The 16,160-nt window shown below is 37.4% G+C and overlaps 4 protein-coding genes across 9 annotated transcripts; 2 read left to right on the forward strand and 2 right to left on the reverse strand.

Annotated features, from left to right (window-relative positions):
* Positions 1-862: 862 nt before the first annotated feature.
* LOC105684363 (histone-arginine methyltransferase CARMER) lies at positions 863-7,091 on the reverse strand. Of its 3 annotated transcripts, none has more exons than XM_012397658.3 (8): positions 6,888-7,091; positions 6,286-6,426; positions 5,699-6,193; positions 5,353-5,619; positions 5,036-5,258; positions 4,667-4,953; positions 3,282-3,418; positions 863-2,198 (listed from the first exon to the last, which is right to left on the reverse strand). In XM_012397658.3, exons 1-8 carry the CDS (start codon positions 7,018-7,020, stop codon positions 2,088-2,090), a joined length of 1,794 nt encoding a protein of 597 aa, XP_012253081.1. In that variant the 5' UTR covers positions 7,021-7,091; the 3' UTR covers positions 863-2,087. The 3 variants fall into 3 exon arrangements, with proteins under 3 accessions (XP_012253081.1, XP_012253080.1, XP_012253082.1); XM_012397657.3 differs by having other exon boundaries at positions 863-2,216; XM_012397659.3 differs by lacking the exons at positions 863-2,198; positions 3,282-3,418 and adding an exon at positions 3,842-4,019.
* Positions 7,092-7,247: 156 nt separating this feature from the next.
* LOC105684364 lies at positions 7,248-10,240 on the reverse strand. The gene is made up of 9 exons (XM_012397660.3): positions 10,022-10,240; positions 9,669-9,915; positions 9,351-9,582; positions 9,173-9,270; positions 8,891-9,082; positions 8,680-8,807; positions 8,410-8,611; positions 8,051-8,331; positions 7,248-7,969 (listed from the first exon to the last, which is right to left on the reverse strand). The coding sequence occupies exons 2-9, from the start codon at positions 9,909-9,911 to the stop codon at positions 7,777-7,779; spliced, it is 1,569 nt and encodes a 522-aa protein (XP_012253083.2). The 5' UTR covers positions 9,912-9,915; positions 10,022-10,240; the 3' UTR covers positions 7,248-7,776.
* Positions 10,153-13,535, forward strand: LOC105684341. 3 transcript variants are annotated; one of them, XM_048655962.1, is made up of 9 exons: positions 10,153-10,250; positions 10,560-10,736; positions 10,933-11,037; positions 11,095-11,160; positions 11,215-11,348; positions 11,425-11,700; positions 11,793-12,006; positions 12,073-12,302; positions 12,421-13,535. In XM_048655962.1, exons 2-9 carry the CDS (start codon positions 10,596-10,598, stop codon positions 13,436-13,438), a joined length of 2,184 nt encoding a protein of 727 aa, XP_048511919.1. In that variant the 5' UTR covers positions 10,153-10,250; positions 10,560-10,595; the 3' UTR covers positions 13,439-13,535. The 3 variants fall into 3 exon arrangements, with proteins under 3 accessions (XP_048511919.1, XP_048511918.1, XP_012253047.2); XM_048655961.1 differs by having other exon boundaries at positions 10,166-10,250; positions 10,407-10,736; XM_012397624.3 differs by having other exon boundaries at positions 10,246-10,736; positions 11,233-11,348.
* Positions 13,536-13,661: 126 nt separating this feature from the next.
* LOC105684342 (metalloendopeptidase OMA1, mitochondrial-like) lies at positions 13,662-16,070 on the forward strand. 2 transcript variants are annotated; one of them, XM_012397625.3, is made up of 8 exons: positions 13,662-13,892; positions 13,988-14,509; positions 14,593-14,732; positions 14,811-14,984; positions 15,130-15,237; positions 15,311-15,511; positions 15,602-15,778; positions 15,878-16,070. In XM_012397625.3, the coding sequence occupies exons 2-8, from the start codon at positions 14,164-14,166 to the stop codon at positions 15,971-15,973; spliced, it is 1,242 nt and encodes a 413-aa protein (XP_012253048.2). In that variant the 5' UTR covers positions 13,662-13,892; positions 13,988-14,163; the 3' UTR covers positions 15,974-16,070. The 2 variants fall into 2 exon arrangements, with proteins under 2 accessions (XP_012253048.2, XP_048511921.1); XM_048655964.1 differs by lacking the exon at positions 13,988-14,509.
* The last annotated feature ends 90 nt before the right edge of the window (positions 16,071-16,160 follow it).

Here is a 16,160-nt window from a genome sequence, read left to right on the forward strand (position 1 = left end):
TAACCCTATAATAATAATAATATTAACATTAGTATTCATTTTACGATCTCACCTTATTCATGCGGCGAAACTAAATGAAATATTGAATAATATATATATAATTTTAAATATTTTTTAAAATAATGAGGAATTGAAATGAGTATAATTACGGTAATGGATGAGTATTGAATTAGAAGTGTAAGATTTTCTGTTTATTCCAACAACGTCGTTGGAGAATCACAAATTGATAAGAGTATTAAAAAATAGTAATTCTTTTAACGTAAGTACAATCGCGCGTCAATCAGTTTATGAATGTCGTACATCTTTAGGACTCTGGAGGATTTTTCACTCGAGAGAATGAGAAAAATCACGTTCAATCAAAGGAGACAATAATTGGTGATTTTAGATTTGGACTAGGGTGAATATAACAGTGAAAAAGAAAAGAATCAAACTGATTACTACTAACCCGATGAAAATTTTGTGACTCCCCGCGTTCACCCTTATAAAATTATATTATATTACCCGAAGAAAATTTAATAACGAGCAGATGTACAAGACCAAAAAACAAAACGGACAAGAAATTGACAGAAATGTTTTCCAACAAACAGACGTAATTAATTAACGTATTAATTCTGGGAAGTTTTTTCTTTCTTTTCCCTTTTTTTTTTTGTCACAAATGATATATTCATCATCTTTATTTACTGAAAGAAAATAAAATATAATCCTACTCGTTTATTGTATGATCTTAAAATAATTATCGTTATAGGATTAAATCGACAAAGAAAACGAACGTATAAAAGTAAAAAACCAAAAGAAAAAAAAAAAAAAAGAAAAGAAACAAAACGACATAGAAATGAAATAAAAAAAACAACACACACAATAGTTCTCATGGCGGTATATAAGCTTTATCAGTTACAGTGTTATCTGCTTATTTTTTATCGGAGCAGATCGAATTGTTATTGATTATTATATTAAATAAAAAATAAAATAAAAATAATCTAAAAACACTTACTATACATATTTATTACGTTGATTAATAAACACACCGACGACGTTTGATCAATTATTGCTCTGTGCATATATATATGTTTGTTTTTTTTATTTTATTTTCTTTCTTCTTCTTCTTTTTTTTTTTTTTTTTGTTTGTTTAAGTATCGATTTTAAAATATCATAATGATGGCGATGGTGATATTAATAATATTAATATTAGTCATAATCATATAGTAATAGGTGATGATAAAAAATATTATAGCTAGCTGAAGTATCTTCTAATTATAGTAATATAAAATAATTCTAATTGTAAGTATTCATAGAATTTGGACTTCATTCGAGCACACAAAAGGAAAAGGAGTAGAAAAACGAAGAAGATCTACATTAATAGGCGATACAACTATCGGAGAACGTTGCGATGGTGGTTGAATGATTTTTAAGTAATTTATTTGATAATTATTAGTTTTTCTTTCCACCTTCATTAAACTCTTCTCGGTTTAAATATATTGTCATTTAAAAATATTGTTATCTACTCACGGTATTTTGGCAAATAACGTCTCTTTTATTTTCTCGAAACACCATTACGTGATTCGCGTGATAAGATTGGTTTATAATTTAGGAGATAATTAAGTATGTATAATTTGATAAATTTCTTTTCGACCGGATCGAAGTGTTTTGAAGTGGGTTAAAATAACGTAAAATTATAAAAACTAGAAGAACAGTTTAAAACCTTAGAATGTTGGCTACGAAAGTATCGCTCGTAATCTTCTCCAACGAGCTTCGAGGAGCGTCTTGTTTCTGTGAAAACCCAAGCCTGATCCGAGGCCGAAATGAAATTCTTTCTCGAAATAGTTGTAACGATATTGTTCGCCACGATTCACAGTGTCAGAGTCTTGTTGAGCGGAGATATTGAACGTCCTCACGATCCTTAGCGCGGAGGAAAGTCGAGGTTTACTTGTCGGCGAGCTAAATACGAGCCTCCGGCTTTGTTGTTTCTGCACGTTGATGCTAATCGCATTTTTCGTTCCGTTTCCGTTACCGTAGTTATAGTTATGGCTAGTTTTGTACAGCTGTTTTATCTTTCTGGAATACGGTGAGCGTGGAGGCTTCGCTATAGATCATTGCCGGTACGGTTGAGGCGACATTCCGTTACCAGGCGTAACGTAATCCCCAATCATCAGACTTGGGTTGACTGGGTAGTGAGAAGTGTTGCCGAGGACCAGCGATTGCTGGAAAGTAACACCAAGCTGTAGCGCGAAAGACACGCAGGCAGGCCAATACTTTAGTACTCTGTTTCAACATTCAAATCGGATACACACCAGCTAGCTGCTACAAACGATATCCACCAAGCCAGAAATAATTAGCCTTGCCCAAAAATTCGCGACAGAGTTTCATTTCATTGCCAAATATACGAAAAAAAAAAGAAACAACAAAACAATAAAAAGTCCTCTATAGGACTAGCGATCTCGAGGCCATCATCTCACTATCGGAATATGTACGCATATACATATATTTCTGAGGTAAAGTTTTTTTGAAAAAAGTAATTTCACAACGAGAAAGCATGACATTCAAGGATACCTATTGTCGGTTTTTAAAATGAAATCATTATAAATTATAACGATAGAAAAAAAGCGAAGAAAATAAAATTAATAAATAAAGTAAACGAACAATATATCCTACGTGGAACTTCGGTGGTCAGGAAATGAGTCGATGAGATGCTTCCAAAAATATGTTCACGCCTAACTATAGTTACGAAAAATTTTCCGCCGGTTATCGGGATAATACTATTTCGTTATTGAATTTCTGAAAATAATGTGAAATTAATAAGAGTACTTATTATTCTACAGAATAGTTTCAAAGACTGTTAGTCATATTATTATTTTTCTTTTTTCTTTTTTAGCTTTTCTTCTTTCACAACATTCAAAGGTCCTGTGGTTTCGTGGGCTCCAGAGTAAAGAAAAAGAAAAAAAAAAAAAAATTCGTTGTAAAGCCTGTAGAAAGACTAACAAAACTTGTTACGTTGCTTTGCGGAATTGAGTTAAATTTTTCGGTCGTAGATAAGACGTGATAAAAATCATTTAAATTTCGATCAACTCTTTGTAAAATTTCTGCGATAAAATGTGATGTAATCTTTTTTTTTTTTTTTTTTTGTTTTGAATTCATTGATTCATTTATTCAATTCAATTTAATTTATTTTTTCTTTTTTGCTCGACCAAATTATTTTCCAATTAATTGTTACTTCTCCGAATGTAAAATTACTGTGGATATTGAGTAGCTAGCTGGTTAAAGGCAACAAGGTTTGTTATACTAACTGTGGCCGGCGAGGTAAACATGTTTGGTGTAATTCCACCACCTATTAGCTGTGCCGCTTGTGTGCTCGTCGCTGTTCCCCCAACTCTCCCTCGACCCGTACTCGATATCGAACCAGGATGAATGTTAGGTTGACCTCCTGCCACAAAAATTAAGAGGATCCTTTAACTTGGCTGAATAAAGGTACTTTATTGTTTCTTGTTTTTATTTTTCTATTGTCATATCCAATTTGATGTACTAAGTTTTCTGTAAAAACAAAGTAAAGAAAAATCCCACCCCTATTTTCTACGGGAATTGTGATTGCGTGCAGATGGACTATTTTCATCATCTTTCAATTCTGTGACGACGCAACTGCGTATGTATTTCTATAAACTTTGGGACGAATAAATCTAAGCTAGCAAGCTCTCGAAGGTAAAATAGTGTGACGTTGTTTAGCTGATTATTTTATTATTACTTTTTTTTTTTTGTAAAACTGAAAAAACTTTATTATATCCATGATAATCATCGGATGTAAAGTGACCCGAAAAATATCTTTGATATGTAATAGAAAAGTGCTAGAGAATAATAATGAAAAGTTTATTTATTTATTGACATGAATTCAATCATCTTATTACAGATTTACAAAACTTTGATTAGCACAAAGGTGTTGGGTGTTGTATTATGTACAAATTAGGTTTATTTTTCGCATTGCTAGGTCAGGTAGTATATTAGATCACAGCGGCTCAATTCGGTACCGGAAACTGTAAATTATAAACGATCATACAAACATGTAAATTGCTCGCATGTACCAGCGCTTGAAATTTCGTTAACATCGAGAACCGAAACGAAAAACGGTGCTCTGCAAACTGAACGTCATTCAAGAATCGCAATATTTATCGAATCGGAACTTCTTAGCGTTGCCGGTTTGATACCAGAAACGCGACGCGGAAGTTAATTTTGTCAACAATCGTTTCGTCGATCGCAATATATCCGGCCCCAATAACTCACGTAGGTTCAATTTCGAAATCTCAGACTTATACCTCGATACAGGTGATCGCCAGTCAATTAACTGGAAAAGTCGTTCGCGGCGTAGGTTTGCAGACCATCTTTTGGGAAATCGGGATATTTTACCATGCTTGATTTTGCTCACTACGAAATTAGCATCCGGGGATACAAAGGAGAGAGATGGAAGGAAGTTTTTTTGAAAATTTTCCTAAAAACTACAAAATGCGTACTCCTAGGTTCTACGACGAAAAACAAAACAGCATGCGATAATCAAGACTAATTACACCTCTTTTCTAGACGAAGAAAAACGTGGTGAAGACGGATGGACAAACGGAGACTTGGATGCGAAATACTCGATAAACTGGTAAAATCCGCAACTACTATTATCTGAACAAACTCTTACCTATCGCTAATAAATTATTCTGATTGACCGCTGAGTTCGTGTCCATTGACACCTCTCCCAGGCCGTTAACGGACATTCCATTGACCATGTTGACGGCCTGCCTCGCCCCTTGAGCATCAAGATTTGTCCAATAAGCTTCGCTTGGAGAAGTATTGTTGAGACCTGGTGGCGGCTGGGCCGCTGCCCCCGTATACCTGAAGTACGGGTTCTTCAAGTCTAGAGTATTGCTGCTCGTCTCCATGTTAGTTCCCTCTAATTTTAGTTCTATCGTTACGTCGTAAGATTGTCTGAAACCAAAGAAGAAACATACAGTATTTCTGATCACAAGTAACATCGATATTGGAACGATTGTTTGAAATTCTTGCTCACCTTTTGTTGGCAATGAGTATAACCTTGCCGGAAAGTAGCTGACCGCTCTTACAGAAGAGGGGATTTTCAAGGAGGCACCGAACCTGGTACCAATGAGTCAATGGCTCCGTTGGTGCGGTACTTAACCAGACTTGCTGAGTTGAACCAATAAAAGCTACGTCAAACCAAAAGGCAAGACCGTGGCAGGTGCCACTCTCTAATATGTGAAAGTCAACGTCTATTTCTGTAAAGAAAGATTTTTTCATGATTATCGGAGCCCTTGTAGTGCAAATGATTTGTTATCGGTGGAGTTATTGCAATTACAGATTTTATTTTACCTATTTTGTGTAAATCAGTCTCATGTGCTGTCTGGAAATCTACTACGTGTCTAACTGACTTTGCCATACATATACGTATGTCAAAAGTATCGACGATGGGTTGCCTGAAGTATTCCTTTATGGCATTATTTCTCATTGCAGACAAATCGACGCCATGGAAACATGTCTGGTACCAAAAGTTTGCTTTATTAAATTGCTCCATATAGAGATTTTCATCTGAGAACGGTGCTACGTGGAGATCGCCTCTCGATGGGAACATTCGTCCTCCTGAAGGTGGACAAAGATATTAGAGAAGTTCTGAGAATAGGTAAATAGTCAACAACATAGACAAGTCTTCCATATTCACCTGGAGCAAGCCACTTCTTGGCATGTAGGTAAGTCTCGAGCATTCTTTCGTTGTATAGCATGTAACCCATTGGTTCGCTAACAATACAGTCTACGCGTTCAGGTAAATCAATTTCCTCTATTTTGCCAGCTATCACGATAATTCTGTCCGACAAATTGTTTGCCGCCACGAGGAGCTCGGCATGATTTGCCATATTGCTCGCCTCAACTGCGTAAACTTTTTTTGCCCCGGCTTGAACGGCAAAGAAAGATAGGATTCCCGAACCTGCTCCAACGTCCAAAACTATTTTGTCCTTGAAGTCTGATATGTTTCCAAGTATCGCACGCTGGTATGTACTTGTCCTTATATAATCCTGCATCATATTTTGCTGCTGCGATAGGTATCCGTAAAATTGAAAATACTGCATTGCCGAAGACTCTTCTGTTCTTTCGTTGAATGCCGACACACCCTTTCCATTTTTTAGCTTTAATATTTGAGAATGGAAGTTGCGAATGTCTACGTAACAGAATTACAAGGGACATGTTGAGTAAGAATTACATTCTACGTTCATTCGGCTATTTTTCTTTTAAAGTTTGAGCAAATTATACCTGTTTCGTTTGTAAACGTGAGTAAAAGACTCTCCGCATCCAACGTGAAGACATATCCCCGTGATGCTACGCGCGAACATTCTGTACTATGGGTTACTGGAAATTCTAGTAAAGAACTTCTTTCTCTGCTACCGTGATCCCCTGTAAAAATTAGAGTATTGCAAAAATAAAAGACAATTGTCATCCGTTTCTTTCATCTTGAAGAAAATTTCTAGGATTGAATGGATTGTGATTATTGGAAGATTTTATAACCCCTTGAAAATGAAGAAGAGATTCGATGAGGATAGTATTAATAAAATTGGCGTCTGGCTTGGGGCTAAAAATCAAAGGGGTGAAATCATGAAGTGATAATAAAGAATTTGATCATCGGTAACAAAAGAAAAAGATGAATGTGGAATTATTTCGCAGTAATAATTGTAGGAAAGGATAATGTGGTGATATAAAAGTCGAGCGTTGAAAGCTAGAGAGTGTTTTGAATTTAGTGAATTCGTACATCAGCACAAAGGGGGATACGGGCGTTTGGAAAGAGGTTATGGTCCTGAGGGGGTATCGTAATTTGTGAGATATTATTGATCGTGAGGATACTGGTCCCGGTAATATACCTGGTATTAATTCGACGCTTAGTCCTTGAGGATCGTAATTGATGTTGAGAGTAACTGGTTTTTCATATTTTAACGTCGACTGTCCATTGTTTGACAAAGTCGATACTGTCACCGCGCGAAATACTTTCGCCATTTTTATACAACGCCGCGTGCGTTTTTGCGCGCTCCCTCTAATCCGGCTAAATAAGTGTTAGAGTATGGCGATGTCGTGTTATATTTTGTACCTACGTAAGTATATATTCCCACAGATTTTTCACCGCTATTATTTATGTCCCGCAATAGTTTAAATTATCAGACGTAGCCTCCCCTTCCCTCTAAACAGGGCCCGCTTTTCAGCAACTCATTTATAAATCACACGAATAGATGGAATTTTTTTTTATTTCTCAATTTTATTGCGGTTCAACACAAACTGGATCCAGTTTATAACGAAAATTATTTCTCCGGGCCACCCCCACTAACACAACCAACGACAGTTCCGCACACACACATTGTCCCTGATGGCATACCTTCTTCCTTATTCCGCCACCTATAATAATCGGGGAAACTGCAGGAAACTCTGGGGATTGGAAACTGGGGAGTGGAAGCTTCCCTTTAGATCCTGCGGGGACCTCAAAATAAACCGTTGCGCACACGCCATCATTTCGTGTTAATTCAACGAATTCACAAATCCATATTGAATTCCCACAGAAATCAAGGGCCGACATTCAAAGCGGCACCTATACGAAGGGTAGTCGAAGACGATGATCCGTTACTAGCTCACAATATTTTACTAATTTTTCTCGCTACCAATAAACGTTGGAAACGGGAAATTATTTGAGGGAAAAAACGATTTTACATTTACAGCGTAATCGGTTGGATAAAAAATTTGCAGAATAAATTTGCGAACTTGTTAAATCATCGTGTTAGCCAAGTCGTAGCTCCTTGGGGGGGCGGGGTTTTTGTTCACAACAACGAGTAACCTTCTTGATGCTACGAGGGCGAAGGTAGCGCGTATTTCACTCCTCAGAATTTGATAATTCGCTCTCAAGCTTGCCCGTCTCAAACTGTTTGAAGGAACCGGTCGGCCACCCGCAAAAGCAAAGCTAGAAATAAAAGTATCATATCATTAGATGCGTTGGCTGATCACTGCTAACTGGATTTATATCATCTTGTACAATAATTACCGTATTTCTCTGCGTGATCCACGAAGAGTTGAATCGGCGAATGCCGTCTGTTTAATATCTCCAGAAGCCTTATTAACAGACTGCAGCGATTTAAGCGCTGCGTATTTAATTTTGCTCCTCACGATAATCGGGAGTGGAGCTTTGGTGGGAATATTATTTTTGAGTTTCGAATCAGACTTATCATAAGCCAGGTATGGCAGTATAGAATCACCAAAATGCTTCATAACCAGCGACACATTAACGTCGTGTCGTCCTGATTTTGAAATAGCGCATACGGATAGCTGGAAGAAGGATCAAAGATAAATATTGCGTCGAATTTTTCATTACGATATTTCGTTGCGCCACACATTTATACTTACCGCTAACCGCTGCCAAAGGACGGAACCAGGCACAGCATGTTCAAGAATATTTTCGAAAGATTGTGGTACGCTATTCTGGAGGTGATAAAGCTGCAGGGGCTGCACACCAGCTAAAAGTTCCGCAGCCATTTGCTTTTTTATATCAATCTGGAAAAGCTCAACGTCATCTCTGAGCAAAACTGACTCTAGGAAAGGCACGAACCTGAAATAAAATAATCGTTATTGCGGCAGGCAATTGGTATCGACATTCAATATTTGGAGATTCCATACCGATGAGCTGTTGCTGGCCACCGTAACATTAGTTTAAGAACACAGTCTTTGAACAGTGACTCTAGATTTGGATTCAGAATACTTTTCCCAAACAACAGTTCGAGCAATAGTTCTGTCAGTTTATCCACCTGGAATAATGTGTTTCGAGTCATGCCGCCAATGTGTTTATTATAATTTTGCACAAAAAAAGATATAGGCGAGGCTGTTTTACGGTTTGTAATTGGTGAGGATAAACAGTATGACTGTTATTGGCTACAGCAATAATTAAGTGGCAGGTCCTTGTCGAGGCTCGTGTACATTGAGCATGACTCGATATAATAGATGCACGGGCTATAGATATCAATTTATCTACAACTCCTAGTCCTCCTAAATCCGGATTGATTGAGCAGTCATTAAGAAGTACCTATGAAGAACAAGTACTTGCAAATAAAAAACTTTTCCTGAACATGCAGATATTCAAGAGAACCCTGAACAGGAATTGAAGTCAATTTACCTGAAATGTTTTTTGAGACCCATTGAACAGGGTTTTAAGAGCTCGTTTTGCGTAATTCTGTCTAGCCTCCGCAAGTCTTGTATCACTAATTTCAGTCTCTGGGAAGCAAGGGAGATATCAATTATGATGGACAACAAAAATATCACCTGACAATGTGTCAAATTAGGATATTTCGAACCTTTTAACAAAGGCAAATTGGTCTGTGTCAGATGTAAAGAATTGGTTGCTCTTTCTACAAGATTGACAGTTCGTTCTCTGGGCACAAAAACACGTGCTTCAGAGAGATACTCAGGTAGCTGTGCCGGAACTCCCAAGACTGGATCGGCATCACAGAGGGTAGCCAAAACTGCATTTACATCAACAGAAGTAAGCCGTTTTCGTCTGCTGTGCTTGAGCCTGGTAACACATTTCTGTAGAAAAAGACAAGAGCTAAGTTTGTTATTTTTTCAACAAAAGATTAGGTGATATTAAATTGGAGCATGATGTTTATACTTACATGTAAAACCTCTCGAAGCCTGTACGAAGCATCTTCGGCAAGCTTACGAAGCAACGGATCTGGAAGTGGATGCATTCCAAGTTCTTCGGCAATTGCACCCATCCACTCTGTACTTAGCACTGCATATCTCCTTGTCTCATTGCTAGCATTAGCATTTCCAGTATTTCCACTGGAGGTCCCATTATTATTAGCAAAATCATTGCTATTCTCTGCAGCGCTACGGGTTTCAATCACCTCCTTCATGATGCTAAGTAATTTGAAAAAATTAAAGGGTAAATAAGAATTTGATCAAATTCTGATCAAATAAGAACTGAAGAAATTCGAAGGAACAATGAAGTCAAGGAGAAAATTACCTATTTTTTGATTTTTGTGATCCTCTAGTTATCAATCAAGCCAATATCACCGCACATTGTGATTTCAATGTCACAGTTTAAATGCCCCATGAAACGTCAGTGAAGATTGTTTTAGTTTACAGGTTATGTTTGAAGTCTAGAGCAATGAGTTCAGACTTGAATTCGTTGGTCTAGAGCTCACTGCAAGTAGTAGGGCTTGCCCGGCTTGAGTCGGTGGGGTATTACGCAGGTAACTTTTCTGTTCCCAAGTAAATCTATCTAGTAGGATTGTTTAAAGTAGGCTTTCGCAACCTTAATGTTTTAATATTTACCAGCAGTTCTAGGTTTTGTTAGAAGTGTTCTCCTTATTAAAAAAATTATAGGTGTATGTAAATCTATTTTATAGGTTTTCCACGATCAGACAATGTGACAGCTGTAATTTGAATATTATCGTTGGTTGTTTTCATTTAGAATTAAACTGTAGGAATCAAGAACATTCTATTATAGCTCCTAAGTTGTAGAATTATATTTATGTGATATAATATTCTGAATCACCAAGAGTCAGACAAACTCTTGTTTGTCGTTCATCTTGTAAATGTCGGGGGATCATTTATCGAAAGCAACAGTTGTCCCTGATACTAGCGGCTCAGCAAGCGGCGAACTTACATCCTATGATCAAATCATGGCGAACGATCCATCAGAATTTGATGAGGAAGACGAAGATGTTGTTATTGCTGTAAGTCTGTAGTCACTGTCAAAAATGGAATTTGTAGTTACTAATAATAAAACTAAAATGTCCCCATCCACATTACCCATATTATGAACAGGAAAGTAAGAGAGAATTAAAAAAATAACAAAGATTCGTTTGAATGCAAATCGGTGAATTCTAGGATCGTCATATCCATGTCTCGGATTGATTTAAAAAATTACAGGGCAGCGAGCTTTACGAGGTTTTATCTAAAATGGGGTACACTGACTATGAAGTCGCCCCTATTCTCCACCGAGAATCATCTCCCACACCTGTTACAGAGTCGGAGGTGAGTTTTTAGGGATTCCTCTACTTGAACAAAATTGCAAAATTTTTCATTCTGCAGAAGCCAGCTGGAATTTGTGAGCACTTGCAGAACCAATTATCTGGCATATATTGGTGTCTAACAAAAGTGAGTTTCACGTAGAAACTTCTTTTGGAATACTAAGTAAGACATATTTTAAAGATCATCAGCTTTTTCCAGGATGATGAAGCAGTCAGAAAATCAATAGATATCATATCTGAATCGCAGAATCTTCTCGATGATCATACAGCGCAAATAAAAACTCTCTTCGATAACTGTCGTCAGTCTGATTTTAGGCAAGAATACCGTTAGCGTTTGTAATTTATCGCACATCAGGTCCTTGATGATAATTGAGGGACCTTTTCCTTTCAGGAGTCTCGGCAGCGTATTACCGTATCTACAATATTCGGCAGCTGTAGCTGGAGTATATTGTTTCGTGAAAAATTCAAATCCATATACTTTGTTGAGTAGTGTGCCGGTATTTTTGACTGTACAACATAAGTATGCTAGGTGGAAAACGGATCGAAATTTGAAAATATTAATATCTGAACAATCGGAACTCCATTACACCTTTAAAAGAGCACTGAGGATTCTAAATAACTATTACAAAATCAACGTTGGTTTCAATAGAGCGAAATCTGAATTCAAGTAATTAGTTTTATAAATATATTTAATTCTAATATTAGAGTATTCGAATCTCACTTCAAAATATCATTAATTTTTCTATTTTTTCTGATTAGTAATTTTGTCGTTGAGAAAATTGCTTTCCTGCAACCGATTACTGAAAGAGCACTCAAATCCCTTGGTGTTATATCAAGTTCGTATTATAAAACGACGTTAGATCTCTTAAAACTGATACCAAAATCATACCAGGATGATGCCGATCCTTGGATTACCTATTTTGAGAAAGATGAATTTACTAATTGCGGAGAAACGTCTTATGAACGTTTAAAGGTATGAAATGTTCGGAATTCGCTTTAGAAAAATGAAGAAAAAAACTAATCCATGTTATATTTACAGCAACTATTCTACAAGTATATCCTCGTACAGTCAGAAATGTTGTTAACACTAGCAGTTTTGGTTTCGCAAAACAAAGTGTTCAGCATTTGCGAAACAATCAAGTACGCAAGATTCATAGATAAACGTATCGAACAGCTCATTGAACTGACGAAAAAACACAGAATTGCCATGATGACAATCGTCGATGATTTTAACAACTGTAAATTAAGAACGATCCAGAATAAGCATAGGTACAAACAAAAAATTAACGAAATAGACTTCTCAAACTTATATCGTAGAAAATTGGTCAACACCAATTTCATTTTTTTCTTTCATGAAAAGACTTGGAATTATTTTTTTTTTTCGCAGAGGATTTCCAGGATCAAAGTGGCAAGACCTTTACGTTGGTCTACACATGACGTCTGAAAAAATGGAAAAGGCGTATAACAGTCTTTGCTCTGTGCTCCAGGATATCGAAAGCCATTTGGACAGAAAAACCGATGAAACGGAGCTTTTAGTAACTTTAACGGAAAAGATCAATGATCTTTGTAAGGGCGTTGATGAGATGAGGGACTTTGCTCATCTTAGTTCATTGATAGTTACCAAAATGGGAAAAGCGTCTTCCGCAGGTGACCGAGAACTGGCACACGACGAATCTACAAAAAGTCATCAGTCAGACGTACGAATAATCAAAGACACCGATCCAGAAATAATTGATGAAGTATTCGAAGAATATATCCGCGAGCGTTACTCGGAAGCCATGCTTAATGAGAAAAAGGACGATTACGAAGAAGTGAATCACAAGCTCGATAAATTGGTGTCGAAAAATCTGATGAGTGAATTGCGGGAAGCTCTGATTGATAAGAAGAAAGAGACCGAAAAAAGAGAATCTGAAGCCTTGGAGCGCATGAAAAAGATGGATCTAGATTCCCCAGAAGAATTGACCCCGAGAAATCAAGATTCAGCAAATCTTTCGACTGCTTCGGACTCCGAGTCTGAAAACGATTCAAAAAGGTGTCTGCATTCTGTGCCCTTGAGATTACCAGCACGCGAAGACGTGAAAAGCGAAATGAGAACCTCCTTCGAAGATGCAGCCACGACGGAATTACTAGAACCAAAAGTCATTTCCATTCCCCCGCCTCCTCCTCCACCACCAGCAATGATTCCAACTTTCAATCAATCAATATTCGATGTTGCTGAAGAAAAAACGAAAGACAACGAACACGATTCGGAATTTAGATGCCGCGTCCCTTTACCGACACCGCGAAGCTTTATATTGCCTACATTTTTATCTAATAATGAGGAAACTTTTATTGGCAGTGGCGAGAATTCTGAGGAAGAACTTGTCGAGAGTGAACCTGAGGATGAAGAAAAAGTCGAAGATTAAAGCTCTAAATTCTCTACCATTATTTTCCTTCGTCAAAAACGATTATCAATGGATAACAGATGCTATGAATGTAAATAAATCGAATGTACAAAACCGATTACAGTTTACATGAATTCTTCTGTTCAGTTCTGCTGACATTTTTGAATGTTTCTTGTTTCTTATGTAATTACTCTGTATCGCTGCTGCGATATATCTAGGATTTTAAGCGAGTTTAACATAACCTGGAATGGTACAAATAGTGCATCATTTTTCGTGCGGAAATTTCGATTAACCTCAAGTTATTTCTACATAATTCATCGAACAAATTCGACTGACTACTGAACTAGAGAAGAGGCTCAGAAAGATATATGATTTATTCGCCGCAAATCGGTTGAATATTTCCAAACAACCTACTAAAACTAAGTATGCTGATGCAATGCAGTTGATCCACATGAAAACTTTTGCTCATAGAAACGTAAGTGGTTTTTGTGGTCCCGTGTCAAAGCTGCATTTATTTCAAATGTGAACCAGTGAGTTTCGAGAGGTGATCGATTGCTTGAAATTTTGCAGGAAAATTGCATCTGTTCTAGGCAAATTTAAGATTCTATTCTTCTTTCAAGCTGATGGCTAATGTAGTGCCCGTTGAGGAAACTTTGTAGAAAATGTCGTTACAGTATTGACAGCATATACGAAACGCGGACGGTTTCGAACTTTCTAAATTCGATTATCGTTGCAATATTTAAAAAATGTTTTCCACGTTGCGCGGGGTTTGTCCGGCGCGATTTCAAATAAAACGCGCGTTCGTCATTTGTCTCGTTCCTCCTACGCGATCGATACAAAAATTACCGCCTAAAGGTTTCGCGTTCAAATGCCACAACACTGTTCCCGTGAAAATTCGAATCCAAAATCGTAAATTTCATACAACTAAACGGCTCGACATACCTCCACTTTTCGCGTTACTTCTTCGCCCAGTTTTGCGAATCGGATCTTTCATTTTCGGTCGCACCATCAGGAGATGGTGGCTCAAAAAAAGCCCGAGCGAACGCGCCCAGTACACTGCTTGGTTGCAAAAACAGAAAAGATACATTTATGGTGAGCTTTTCAAGTTTTCCATAATCGTTTCACCACCTCAAATTCATCCCTCTGGTATCATATTGTCCTACATTTATTTTCAGGAACCATCGGATCATTTTTCTTCGTACTGTTGGTCTATTATTTGGCGCATATCGAAAGAACCGTAGTAACAAATCGTCCGAGGTTTATAATGTTCACAAAACAACAAGAGGCCGCTTTTGCCAAGCTAATATTCGACGCGGTAACGATAATGAACAATTCTTTCGCTAAACAATATCCGTATTTTTCATTCATTGATGATATTTATTAATCGGCGTAGCACCTGGAGGAGCACAAGGATCACATCCTGCCAAAGGATCATCCAATTTACAAACGGTTACTGAAAATAACAAACCGGATTCTTAACGCCAACAAGGACTTGCCGTATGTCAAGGACAAACAGTGGACTCTTAGCGTCATCGATAACCCGACGAAAAATGCTTACGTTCTACCTGTTCGTACAATGTAAAGTAATTCATAGACTGAATTGGAAAATAGGTTCAACTAGATTACAAATTTTTGAGAAGGCGCAAGTCTTTTTCTGGTTCAGTTTTCACGCGATTCCTGATCATTGAATTGTTGAACTCATCCTTCCACAGGGTGGAAACATGTTCATTTTCACTGGGGCGCTACAGATGGTTGAAAACGAAGATCAACTGTCGTTCATAGTAGCCCATGAAATGGCTCACGCGCTGCTTAAACATTCGGTAAAACTAACAAATTTCCATGCAACAGTTATTTTAGACAAGGCTTGTAACGAAATTTTATATTTCAATCCAGATCGAGCAGGTATCTAATGGTTTCATAGTGGACCTGTTACTGGTATTTCCGATAATAATAATTTGGGCAATATTTCCCGACTTGATTGCTGGACTTCTTCAATTTCTCGGAACATCGTTTGTAAAGATATTGCACGATCTGCCCTACAGTAGAGCGCTGGAAACCGAAGCCGATGAAGTGGGACTGACATTGTCAGCCAAAGTAAGCGACGCTTATTTTCAAAAAACGTTAACGAGAGCGAGAAAAGAGTGAATAATTATTTTTACCATTTTTTTTCCGATTCGCTGAAAGGCCTGCATTGACGTACGAGAGGCCGTTGTTTTTTGGGGAATGATGCGAACCCTGAAAGACATGAATTCTGAACAGGATCAGATACCTTGGCTTTCGACGCACCCGAATGACGAAGATCGAGAGAAAAATCTCAACAGCCAAATGGCACAAGCCATTGCCTTGCGCAGCACTTATCAGGTATGAAACCGCAATTGCAATCGCTTTGATAATATAATTGTTCAAACGAGGTGAGAGACCGACTAGAAAGGATTATAATAATAATAATATTCGGCACAGTGTCCAATGTTGAATCCGAGAGATCCTAGGAAAATATTCTACGAGAAGTCTCAAAAAGAACTCGCTGCGCGTCTTAAAGATAGTGGGATTTTATGATGACCCAGGTATTTTAGTTGAATGGAAATTTTGTCATATACGTGTGATCAATTTCTATCTGTATATGAATATAAATTATAAATTATTTGCTAACGAATTAAGTTATTTTCGTCTTACCGCTTTTTTCAAACTTCAGACGTTCGATGATTATTTTCTTCTCCCATTGGTTCTCCGACGAGTGAAATTT

Source organism: Athalia rosae, chromosome 5 (assembly GCF_917208135.1).
Source record: "Athalia rosae chromosome 5, iyAthRosa1.1, whole genome shotgun sequence".
Classification (NCBI taxonomy): Eukaryota; Metazoa; Arthropoda; class Insecta; order Hymenoptera; family Athaliidae; genus Athalia; species Athalia rosae.

What these genes read in the sequence shown, in the direction of transcription:
- LOC105684363 (XM_012397657.3), bottom strand. Translation starts at nt 7,020, where the DNA reads ATGGCGAAAGTATTTCGCGCGGTGACAGTATCGACTTTGTCAAACAAT. An exon ending in GAATAATTTATTAGCGATAG is followed by an intron (nt 3,419 to 4,666) that starts GTAAGAGTTTGT and finishes TTTTTGTGGCAG; the next exon opens with GAGGTCAACCTAACATTCAT. An exon ending in TGTTTACCTCGCCGGCCACA is followed by an intron (nt 2,217 to 3,281) that starts GTTAGTATAACA and finishes TTCGCGCTACAG; the next exon opens with CTTGGTGTTACTTTCCAGCA.
- LOC105684364 (XM_012397660.3), bottom strand. Translation starts at nt 9,911, where the DNA reads ATGAAGGAGGTGATTGAAACCCGTAGCGCTGCAGAGAATAGCAATGAT. An exon ending in GGTCTCAAAAAACATTTCAG is followed by an intron (nt 9,083 to 9,172) that starts GTAAATTGACTT and finishes TGTTCTTCATAG; the next exon opens with GTACTTCTTAATGACTGCTC. An exon ending in GGATCACGCAGAGAAATACG is followed by an intron (nt 7,970 to 8,050) that starts GTAATTATTGTA and finishes TTTTATTTCTAG; the next exon opens with CTTTGCTTTTGCGGGTGGCC.
- LOC105684341 (XM_048655962.1), top strand. Translation starts at nt 10,596, where the DNA reads ATGTCGGGGGATCATTTATCGAAAGCAACAGTTGTCCCTGATACTAGC. An exon ending in TGTCGTCAGTCTGATTTTAG is followed by an intron (nt 11,349 to 11,424) that starts GCAAGAATACCG and finishes TTTTCCTTTCAG; the next exon opens with GAGTCTCGGCAGCGTATTAC. An exon ending in CGTCTTATGAACGTTTAAAG is followed by an intron (nt 12,007 to 12,072) that starts GTATGAAATGTT and finishes TTATATTTACAG; the next exon opens with CAACTATTCTACAAGTATAT.
- LOC105684342 (XM_012397625.3), top strand. Translation starts at nt 14,164, where the DNA reads ATGTTTTCCACGTTGCGCGGGGTTTGTCCGGCGCGATTTCAAATAAAA. An exon ending in CCAAGCTAATATTCGACGCG is followed by an intron (nt 14,733 to 14,810) that starts GTAACGATAATG and finishes TAATCGGCGTAG; the next exon opens with CACCTGGAGGAGCACAAGGA. An exon ending in GACTGACATTGTCAGCCAAA is followed by an intron (nt 15,512 to 15,601) that starts GTAAGCGACGCT and finishes ATTCGCTGAAAG; the next exon opens with GCCTGCATTGACGTACGAGA.